Here is a 12151-nt window from a genome sequence, read left to right as displayed (position 1 = left end):
TCCGATTTCAGCCCGGACTTGAAACAGACCAAAAGACGCACAGGGCTCCTGTACAAATTTGCACCGGAGATATGTGAACCGCCTCCATAGAGAGCCATTCACAATCGCCTGCTATTGCAAATTGGATGCGGAGGTTCCGCATCCAATTCGCAATAATTTGCAATAGTGTGAACCCGGCCTTAGAATAATAATATTGTAGGTAAGAGACAGAGGTAGAAAAGGTGTTATTTGGCAAAACTAATACTAATTAAACAGTTTTGTCCTAAAGGTATACCTTTTATGCAAAGAAGATAATCCATCAAAAGATTTCATCTCTTGACTACAGTAAACAGAAAGTTGATATTCTGTGTATCCTCAGTGCTGCTCGGGGTGTTTGGTTAGCCTAGTAGCAGGTTCTCTATGTGTTGTGCAGTAATGTGTGGTATGTCCCTCCTCCTGGTTGATGGTTCAGGTGTGTAGGACATGCCCCCATAGTGAGCTCAGGTACAACCTGTACAAACACAGACAGAACACCTGAGACACTGGCTCTGCGATACTCACCTGGAACCATGCATGTCAGCATCCCTATCACAGAGACGCTGGTGGACGAACTCGGGGGACATTATGTGGTTAAGTGATGATTTTTTTTTTGCACTTTTTTCATGTGACCTGTTTAGAAGGACTGGTGTAGGTAAGCTTATCTTGGGCTGGGTATATACATACCAAAATCCATCTGGTTCCTGTTGAGCCAGTTAAATTTAGGTTCGTGCGTCCTGCTATCTGTTCAACAGAAGCTGATCTAATGACCTACTTCTGTCAAATTGTTCTGCTGGAAAACTAGCATTCGATCGATCGGCGCTTGCAGTGCAGATCAGTGTATTCTGACAGGAGAGTAGTCCGCCGTGGAGAGAATACAATGTTGCAGTGGGAGATATCCCTCCATCCACATCGCTTGTGTTGATGCAAGGATCTGTGAGGAATGTTTTTGTCTTTCAACCCCCTCGTTGTATGTCCAGCATTAGGCTGGGTTAATGTGGGTGCAGGGGAGCATTTTATTGACATTGGAGAACGGTCTCCATACTTCTAAACTTTTTGGCCAGATATGAAAATTTTTAAAGATTAGGCTTACGCTCAAACTTACATTTACAAAGGAACATTTGTATTCTCATAAAAAGATTTTCCATCCTGATCCTTCAAATGTTCTCATCCCTGAGGTTCAAATGAATGTCAATTTGACCCCACTAATGAACAAAATTCTACTAGTGTATGGCCAAATTAAAGTGATTGTAAGGGTTCCTGGTGGTTTTTTTTTTTTTTTTTTTTTTTTTTTCCATAACAAACATATCATACTTACCTCCACTGTGCAGCTCGTTTTGCACAGAGTGGCCCCGAACATCCTCTTCTGGGGTCCCCCGGCGGCTCTTGTGGTTCCTCCCCACATCAGATAACCCCCTAAGAGAATTGCTCTCCTGAGGGGGTTACCCTGCGGGCGCGCTCCCGAGTCCAGCATTCGGAGTCCATAGCTGCCAAATGGATGACCCGGCGCCTACATCGTTGGATTTGATTGACAGCAGCGGGAGCCATTGACTGGGCTGCTATCAATCTATCCAATCAAGAGCCGAGAACCTCGGGCAGAGAGACAGCGTGTCCCCACGGGGTCAAGTTCCAGGGCTCAGGTAAGTAAAACGGGGGGGGGCTGATCACTGGCAGGTGTTTTTTCACCTTAATGCATAGGAGAAAAAACACGAAGGTTTACAACCCCTTTAAGGCTTAGGCACATTTTGGAGGGCAGTGGTTTGACAGGTTAAGATACCATACACGGCTTGAGAAATCAATCGATTTCCCCATCCACCCTAAACAGTGTGGAAAGGTATGACTCTCCATTGCTGGCTATCAGCAGCTGCAGCACCCATGACTACATTAATACATTGACACTTCTTAACAGTTAGCCCCCTTTCACACAGGTTTGACAGATCAAAGTCGCACCCTATTTCTGGAACCGTTCATATCGGTGCGACTCTGACTTGCACCAATTTTTAAAAAGGTTCCTGCACAATTTTTGTCAATTTCATGTGAGACTTGCATTGGCATCTGTGCATGGCGTTACATAGATGATGGCAAGCCGCACATGAAATCACACTGAAGTAACTTGATTTCAAAGCCACATTCGGTGTGAACCAGGTGTTACTGCATCTGGTAGGAGGCAATCTCTATTAGTCCGATACATTCTTCATCTGACTCAGTCAAATTTTTTTAAAATCAACTTTTGTTGAGCAGCCTGGTGTCTGCAGGACCACCCATGGCTCATATTATTAAAAATTATCCAAACTTCAAGCAGTCTATACCCAGCATTAAGCAGGTCATAGATGGTTTGAATCATGGCTGGTCCAGCAGGCACTGGCCAACATTCGAGCCATGTATGGGCAGGCTTAATGTACCCTAGTTGATCGAATTTTACATGTGATTACATGCTATTATAGTCAACCCGGGGAGACAACACAATGTCTCTATGGGAGGGATTCCCCCATCAACACTGGCTGTGCTGATGAGGGAATCAAGCGATTTTCTTTCCCGTGGTTGCAGGATAGAAAATCGCTCCGTCTATGGCCAGCTTTAGAAAGCCTTTTACAATTGCTATTGTTTTACCCCTGAAAAGTGGAAGTTAAAAGAAGTCTACAGCATGCCTTCAACCCCTCTCCATGGGTATTGCATAAATCAGTAACAGGTGTTAGGACTGAGGATGGTCGGGTTTATCTGTCTATTTTCTTATGTCTATGGTTATTTTAAAGGGAACATATCAGAAAAGAAACCTAGAGTCTGAATATTGGTACTAAAAATGTTAGTTGCCTGGCTGTCATGTCACTGACCTGGAACAAGAATGCAGATAGACATCTCTGCTTTTCCTTAGTTGCCTGTTTGTTCCAAGGCAATTTGGTTGGTTTGCTAAAGGCAAACAGGCTGTGTACTTTGCAGGGGGATTTTCCCCAGAGCTTAGTATATACGGAGAAATTTCACTTTGCATTGAATATCCAATCACATGCAAAGAGCATTTAAAAAAAAAAAAAAACAATTTTTTTTTTTTTTTTGTTAATATGATTGGATGATGGAAGTCAGCAGAGCATCCACCAAGCTCTGGGGAAAATTCCCTTGCAGCGTGAACGTTCTATTTGGCTTTATTAAATGAACCCGATGTCTTGTATGAAGCTGTTGGATCAGCAATAAAGCCAGGCAAAAAACATTCTTAGGAGTTCAGCATTAGAAGTCCATGGGTTTCTCTAACAGCTTCGCTTTAAGGTGGCCATAGACTGATGAATATTTTGCCAGTTCAGCGGGGACCAGATGAATTTAGATCAGTGTGTGGCTGTCTTTGTTTGACAGAAGCCAATCATTTGATCGACCTCTGTTGAAAGGACATGCTGGAAAACTTTTGTCTATCAGAGGCTGCAGCCACTTATTGGTGTATTCTGACAATGCTAGATCCCGCTGTCAGAATACAATGTTCTGGCTGGGGGGAGCCTCCATCCACCACCTTCGGCCCACTGGCCGAACACTACCCATCTATGGCTAGTCTAAAGGATGGTGCTGGATGAGTATCTGTGACCAGGGCCACCACCAGGTAGGGACAGCCGATACAACTACAAGGGGCCCGATTGTCTGGATGGGCCTGGCACGGCCAGGAGCGGGTGAAGGGGAGCCTTGCTGTGCAGTACACAAACGCTCTAGGCAGCTTCTGCTGCTCTGTGTCATTGAGCTCAGACATTGAGCCAATAAAGGCCAGATTTGTGGAGTGAATGACTAATAGTTGTCCTGTGGATATCTTGGGATATTTTTCTATTGCCTTACCCTGCTTTAAACTTCTCTACAACTTTATCCCTAACCTGGTGTGTTCTTTGGCCTTCATAATGCTGTTTGTTCATTAAGGTTCTCTAAAAAACCTCAGGGCTTCACAGAACAGCTGGATTTATACTGAGATTAAATTACACACAGGTGGACACTATTTACTAATTGGGTGACTTCTGAAGGCAATTGGTTTCACTAGATTTTAGTTTGGGTTATCAGAGGGGCTGAATACAAATGCACGCCACGCTTTTCAGATATTTACTTGTAAAACATTTTGAATAGCATTTATCATTTTCCTTCCACTTCACAATTGTGTGCCAATTTGTGTTGGTCTATTACATAAAATCCCAATAAAATACACTTACGTGTATTAATTTCAAGGCACTGTAAAAGGATATAGTAAGTAGCAAGGTGAGGGGAGGAGCAGAGGAGCTTGGCCAGCACAAAGGGAAGTTGGATACTCCCAGAAGAGGAGAGGGCTATGACATGCAAGGCTGGGGCTGTGCTAGGGAATTGACTTTTCCTGCAAGTCAATAAAATATTTTTTGAAAAAGAAAAATCTTGTTAGTATTTAAATACTTGATTTTTTTTTTTTTTGTGCTTTTATATGCGTTTTTTTTTTAAAGTAGGTGAGAGGGTTTGCTTAAAAATCTGTAACCTTGTACTAAGTATTTTTACTTCTCTGTTTACTTGGATTATTCACATATCATTTTTCCTGCCACCTTACAGCACATTGTCCTCTGAAGATTTAGCTGAAAATACATTTTGACCCACAGTGCTAATTTAGTGATTGCATATAATTAACAATGTGTGTGTAATGGAAAAAAACCTTGAATGTTTTAAATTTATTTTTAGACCTTCCCAGAACCATATAATGCAAATCGCATGAATGTTTCATTCTTGCGAAACCTCCAACATTTCTAGCATAGCCATAACCTTTTTCCTTTTCAAAAGCACTGTTGTGTTTTCTTTGAGAGCGTTGCTGACTTTATACAATGTCCTTCCATAAGGCCTCATTCAGGCCAGCAGCCTTTAGCAGTACATGGGCAGTGTACTAATAAAGGGAGTGCAGTGTTGATGAATGGTGTCATTCACATGGTTAAAGAGACAAGACAGCTCCTTGACTAAGGGCCAGTTCACACCATGCCTGCACATTAATCACACAGGAACACGCTGTGCGATTCACACCGCATGCAAAACGCTCTCCATTTGCGATCTGCAGTGGGTATCAATACAAGGTTATTGACGCCCCAAGTGCAGGTATAGAGTTTGCTCGCACCAAAAGTACCATGTGATCCAGGTTGCAGTGCGTTTTTAAAAAGTAATGCATGCACTACTTTTGGTGCAGTGTGATTTTTCAATTGTAATTTTGGATGGGCTGAAATCGCACTGCAGAGAACCGCATGTAAATTGCACAGAAACGCACAGTACATTCCTCTGTGATTTATGTGTGGGAAGGTGTGAAGTGGCTCTTAAGGCCCGTACACAATAACAAAATCAGAAGTAAAATTGCGTCCGAACGATCTGCTGATTTTCACATAGTTAGTATGGTGCTTTCGACAGCCGATTTACGAATTTTTGGACGACAAAAACTGTATGTGCAGGCTACAATATTTTTTTATGTGCGAATGAACACAACGTCTGATTTTCACTTAGTTAGTACAGTTTTCGTCTGAAAAAAAATTGTAAGCGCAAGACTACGCATGCTCAAACGAAAAAATACATAGAAAACTATTCAACACATTACATCACTTCTGAAGTTGAATTCTGTCGTACAAGAATTTTAGTATGAAAGTAACCTCTTCACTTTCGACGTGAAACTAGCATGCAACGAAAAACGGATGAAAATTTGCCCGATAATCTGATTGTGTACAAGGCTTTATGCTTGGTTCACACTGCCGCGACTTCAGGGAATGCCTGGGTAATCTTCCTGTAATGTCACATCAAAATCGCATCAATTAAGATGGAGATCTGACTTGGAGGCAACTTCCATTAAAGTCTATGGGCACAAGTTGGATAGACGTCCCCTTAAAGAATGAATGAATTACTTGTATAGCGCTGCAAATGCGAACTGAATCGCCTCAAGGCGCTTTAAAGTAGTACAGGAACCTTTTCAAAAGTCAAAGAGACTTAGTAGTAGTAGTAGTAGTACTAATTAGGACAGCTCTCATTGACTAACATGGGATTTTACATGTCACGTGACTTGGGGGTCCATAGCTCCCAACTGTCCCTGATTTTGAGGGACAGTCACTGATTTGGAACATAGTCTCTCTGTCCCTCTTTACTCCTCGTTTGTCCCTCATTTTGGTCTGATCTATATAGTTGTTGTGTAATATAAAATGCACTTTTTATCTTTCAAAAAGTGTTTTCCCAGTGCTAAACCTTTCATCCAAATTCTAAATTGCTGCATTTGCAAATTTTGAAAGCCAATATAAAGGAATAATAGTGGTAAAAAAAAAAGCCCTTGTGGATTTAGTTAACACTTTTTTTGGGGGGGGGGGGGGGTTAATTCTCCTTTTTAAAAGGGTGTGGCAGGGACCATGTCCTATGCCTACATACGTTTGGTAGAAGGTGTCCCTCAATCCCATCTCAAAATGTTGGGAGGTATGGGGGTCTCACAAGTCAGATCCCAAGTGTGAACCGAGCCCTAAAGAACTGTACACAATCGGGATGCTGGTTTCCTATAAAATGCAGGTGTTACCAACCCTGAATCCTGGCAAAACCTGCAAAAGGAGTTCTCTTCACTCGTACGAGACATCCCAGAGCCCCTCCATCTGCATACGTGGTACCTAACCCCTCTGACAATGTGACAAGGCACAGCGCTGTCACAAAATACTGTATATACAATTGTGTGAAAGGAGGGGGAATCGGTAATATTATAGGAAGTGGGTGAAGGTCCACTTCAAAAACTTTACATTGCAATATATTACCTATTTTGTAACTTTGTACAAGGAAGCACTCCGGCCAGTTTATTTTGTAGGGAACCTATATTACCTGATGTACATTCACCGAGAAGGGGAAAACCCATATAAGTTGAGTTAACAGAAAATACCTGGTTGGTTTAATTTCTTCAACGTATTAAGAAAAACTACCGGTGGGTGAACAAAGCCCAATAGTTTAATTCTTAATATGAAAAAATGTCTTGCGAGCTTCCAGAGTTAATCACATAAATTAGCCTTAAAAAGATATCTATGCAGGAATTTCAGCTGCTGGCACTATTCACACTGCCATATGTTGTGCTCAATCTTTTGTAAATCAAAACATTGTGCCGCGCTATACACTATACCAATTATCCTTACTGTGCAATAAATCATATACAAATATTAATACATTTAGTGAATGTTTTCATAAAGTGCTCACAATATAAATATAATAAATCCTTCCTGTGCAATAAATCATATAACCAATACAAATATCTATATGGTGAATATTATTTTCATAAAGTGCTCACATGCTAATACTATAAATCGAATAAAACTCAATCAAGTGAAAAAAGTGCTCAAAATCTATACTTCATCAAAAGTCCTCCTAAATTTTCAATGTAATAAATTCTTTGTGATGGTGCTCTAAACTTGCCCACAGTGACAGATACAAGCAGACATACGACCTCACTGGATGTTTTTATCATTTTGCCTAGCATAAAGTGGTGCGCTGTAAGCAGCCATAAAGTGTGAGTACCCTGGATATATACTTTTTATTAAATAATTGTTTTAAATGATAAAGCACTGTCTAGACTTTTTTTTTTTTTTTTTTTTTTTTTATGGACGGAGCATAACTTAACTGAAAAGCCTAGGATCCTACAGAGTTCATATACCATAGAGCCCAGAGGTGGTTCAACTGTGATTTTTAGACCAAACTTAATTATGTGGTCACAAGCCCCTGAGGTGGGCAAAATCGCACAGGGGGAGCATGAGTTTAATTCTTGAAAGTTTCTTGTGATTTGGTGCAATTTGGGTTTAAAAAAAAAAAAGTTAGGCTAAGTTGACACTTGTGTTATTCTCTGAAAAGTGAACGCAACTTGAATGGGTAAGTTTGTCACCTGTCAACTCAACATGCTACGTTAAATACGCCATGGCATGTGAACTGCCCCCACCCCACCAGCTGTATGGTAGGCAGGTTTTTTAGGTAGGAGGTAAAACCATGGATCAATCTCCTGGTTTTACCATCCTCTGGCTGCCAGTGTGATGGAGGCCTTACTGAACATGTCCCCTGTCAGCACATGTGCATTCAACAGAACGCAACTGGCTCCTAGTACTGAGTCCCCCCCTCTGATGTGCAAGGGAGAAAGAAGGCTTATACCAAGATTTAGGTTGTGTGCTTTTTTTTTTTTTTCCCAAATCTGGGGGACAAAGGGTAAAAAATTGAAGTTTTTGTCACTGTGGTGTAGAGCGCAATAAAAAAAAAAAACACTGTCAGATGTTCAAAACCCTGCCAACGTTAGTAAAATGTGTTTTTTGTGTCCCTGCTGGAGAGATTTTCTTTCCACACAGGAAATCCAAACAGGAACAAACAATGTAATAAAAGCTGAAAGAGGATCTAACCCTTCTCCACTCTCTTCAAAGCCAAATAAAACCCAGGCAGGCATTGGAATGCACAAAAATACTGTTGGTCATTAACCCCTTCATGATGGACAAATCTTAAAGTATAACTAAAGGCAGTTTTAGTTTTGGAAAGGGATCAGAGTGCCTTTCCCCAGGAGAGTAAAAGATGGGATATCTTCCAATGGGGAGACTAGTTCTGGTGACCTGGGGGTCCCCAAGAAATTCCTTTTAATTTGCAGAGATTTCCTCTCACTTCCTAATTAAAAAATCAATAAATGCGCCTTAAAAATTGCATCAAAGTGCCATGCGTGTATTCAATCCAAAGTGCTGTGCCTGTATGTGCACTTTAAGAATGAGCACAACCAGAGCACACAGGGCATGAGATTTTGGGGCTTGGAGGCTCCGAAACGTAATTGGAGGGGCTCCAATTATGTTAGAGATATTAGTAAGCGCGAATCCTGGTGGATTTACCAGCTCGGCTCTCTATCACCAGGTGGGTTGAATAAAGAGTTCGATCTCGCATGCTTCTTGAGCAATTTTTAGTCTTATAGTGCACACTGTACGTTTAAAAATAATTTTTTTATATATACCTCCTCTGCTTAGATTAGATGGGAGATTGATGTACGGCATCCCACTTTGTCTTAACATTATTGTTTACATTTAAATCTTTCTGTATATTGGTGTAATTCATGCTGTTTGAATGTAATTCTATGATAAGATTGCTCTGGTCTCTGTTGCTTTGGAAGTTTTTGGGGGGACTTTGGCGGTCCCAATAGAGGATGTCGATTTTTTACCCCTCTTTCTCCTACTCTTTAAATTTCCACTAGAATAAATTAAATTCTCCCTTCCCCTTTAAGGTTTTATTGGATGCATATGACTGATTTCTTAGGGGTCCACTGGTGCATGTACTTTTTATACTTTTTTTTATATTTCTAATATTAATTTTAAAGAATTTTTCAAATAAACATTTTATATTATGGTGTTTAGTACACAATTTTAAGGGTTGATTTAATACTGGTAAGCAGTTTTTTAATTTATGTATAATTTATGATGCAATATATAGGGTTTATGCTAATGGTTGATTCACATCCATAGGAAAGAATTTTGAATATAGGTGCCTGCATGCGCTGTTGTTTTAGGGATGAGATGAGCAACAGCTGGGTTTGTGCTCCGTACACAGGCATTATGTATAATTGAACCTTTGTAATCACCATACACACTATATTCACTTTCAAGTTAGACATGTTTAAAAATGCAACAATGACATTATTTATAATGTACAAACTACATTGTTTATGATGGGGTTTGCATGGGGTTTTTTTAAGGATGGGATCGCTATGGTAGATATATGTGTGATTGTTTCCATATTTTGCTGTGGGAGTGCTGTGGTGTTTTTAGTTCCGTTCCCTCCGTGACTCCGTCCTGGATATAGCTTTGGTTAATCTACGCAGTTGATTTTCCCTACTATTAACCTGGTCAGTATGAAGTAGTAAGGCTATAATAATAGAAAGCCTGTGATAGGTGCTGCGCTATGTATAGAGGAGCGGAGCCTAATGCAGAATAGTCACAGGGAAAATGGCCGCCGTTAGTGTATTTAATCTACAGAGCACCCGTCCAATCATATCCCCCTGATGAAGACACGTGACTCCCTGTGTCGAAGACGCGTAGGGGAGGGGCCAGGACGGAGCGAGCAGCACTGAGCTGGGCTGGGAATTTCTAGACACCCCACAGCACATCGGATAGCATTATTTGACCTATATCCTGCCTATACTGTTTGGTGCACATCAAGCACCCATGCAATGTGAGTACCCCAGTGTGGGGATTGTTTATACAAGTTATCATTAAATGTTTTGGCGATATCACACTATGCAGTCCCTTCTCTTTTTGGTTTAATGCCTATGGAGTCTCAAAGAGCTTGATGGGAGATCATCTGGTGTCCTGATTATTGAGCCCAGGGGTGGCTCCAAAGCGTGTTTGGACACAGCTAAAAACCCTGTGTCACACGCTCAGAGGTGAGCGCAATTACTTTGGGGGTCACCGAGGCACATTTGGGCACTGTGGTTCTACGATCCGTCTCTCATGTGAAGCACCTCTATGCACTGTAGTTCACCTTTGGAATCCTTTCCGCTACACATCGTTGAGTGATACAGTTTTGGAAGATTTTTTTCACATTTAAAGGACTATTATCACCCAATCAATCTATATATTTTTATATGTTTTATCATTTATCACTTATATGGTTTACTACAGTTTGTATGCAATACACGCATGGCACTTTGATGCAATTTTTAAGGCGCATTTATTGATTTTTTAATTTGTTTATTTTTGTATATGAATAGATCGCGTACCATTAAGCGTAATATACTTGCAGTTTCATATCTAGTAACACAGTGTATCTAATGTATATCACTATTTAATATTTGGCACATTATGCTTTTGGATGTGGCATATAGTAGCATTATCTATGTTTATACGGATTAATTTGAGATTTGAAGCACATACACTGGGCGCCTTTAGACTGATAAGGTGAATGTATACCTAAGCGCAACGCATTTTTCCATTCACATTTAAACGCACGGCTATGAATACGTGACCTGCGGTTGCAGCTGGGTATTTGTACATATTTTTTGTTTGTTTTTGCAGTAAGGCATAGGGTTATTGTGGCTCGCAAGACTTCTTCTCTCTCTCCTCTCACTTCCTGTTTGGCTATGGGGCAGGAAGTGAAGGGAAATCTCCCCAATGGGACAGAAATGGTGAAAAAAATTTGACGGGTTATAACCCTCCCTTGCTCTATCCAAAAGAGAAAAACCTTTGCCTAATATTTCTACTTTAATGCCTGAACACAGTTTTGCAACTTTGTCATGTGTTAAAGTGGTAGTAAACTTTGTAAGAAAAAAAAAAATTCACCTTGCAAGGCAATGTCGTAATGTGCTAGTATGCATCGCAAGTCTTATGGGCAAGTCTTATGAGAGACTTGTCCTAAAACAAAGCCCTCCAGCAGCACACTGTCACCGCAGGCAGGGCTTCTATTTTGACACGTGACCCCGCCCCCTTCTGACATCACATAACGTCAGAAGGGGATGGGGTCACCCATTTACGTCACCGAGTGGACCCACCCTCAGCTATATAACAGCTGTCAATGCAGAAAGTCAGCAGGAGGCGAGGATTTTTTTTTTTTTTTTTGGTCAATGTGTAGGGGGACAATGTACCCAATACCCATTCATATAGGGGGGGCCGGGATCTGGGGGTCCCCTTGTTAAAGGGGGCTTCCAGACACCAATAAGCCCCCCCCGCCTGCAGACCCCCATAACTCCTAGGCAAGGGTTGTGGGGATGAGGCCCTTGTCCCCATCAACATGGGGACAAGGTGTTTTGGGGGGGACCCCAAAGCACCCTCCCCATGTTGAGGGCATGTGGCCTGGTATGGTTCAGGAGGGGGGCGCTCTCGCGTCCCGTCCCCTGTTCCTGCGGCCTGCCAGGTTGCGTGCTTGGATAAGGGTCTGGTATGGATTTTGGTTGTGCCCCTACGCCTTTTTTTTTTTTTTTTGTTTTATTTTAGTGCAGGGTGCCCCTTAATTTCCATACCAGACCCAAAGGTCCTGGTAATAGACTGGGGGGGGGGGGACCATGCTGGTGTGTTTTGTGGTGTGTTTTTTTTTTTTTTTTTTTTTCTTTTTCTTTTCTTTGTTTACATTTTCTCTCCTCTAGCAAGGATGAAAACATACCATGTATTTTTTTTTTTTTTCTCCAGTCGGGAGGAATGAAAAAAAAATCACAGGAGCGGGCTGTACA

The 12151-nt window shown here is 41.3% G+C and overlaps 1 protein-coding gene across 3 annotated transcripts in view; it reads left to right on the top strand.

Moving 5' to 3' along the window:
• Window positions 1–455: 455 nt before the first annotated feature.
• Window positions 456–12151, top strand: part of SNX31 (sorting nexin 31) — a 66131-nt gene continuing 54435 nt past the window's right edge. The window contains exon 1 of one of the 3 annotated variants that reach the window (XM_073632048.1): window positions 456–608. In XM_073632048.1, the coding sequence (XP_073488149.1) occupies window positions 549–608 (60 nt within the window). In that variant the 5' untranslated portion in view covers window positions 456–548. Of the gene's footprint in view, window positions 671–831; window positions 952–12151 lie in introns of those variants that run through there. The other 2 variants (XM_073632050.1, XM_073632049.1) reach the window with 2 other exon arrangements.

The sequence above is a fragment of the Aquarana catesbeiana genome, linkage group LG05, assembly GCF_042186555.1.
Source record: "Aquarana catesbeiana isolate 2022-GZ linkage group LG05, ASM4218655v1, whole genome shotgun sequence".
NCBI lineage: Eukaryota > Metazoa > Chordata > Amphibia > Anura > Ranidae > Aquarana > Aquarana catesbeiana.
The sequence above is the reverse complement of the archived record's forward strand: the minus strand, read 5'-3'. Positions and strand labels throughout refer to the sequence as shown.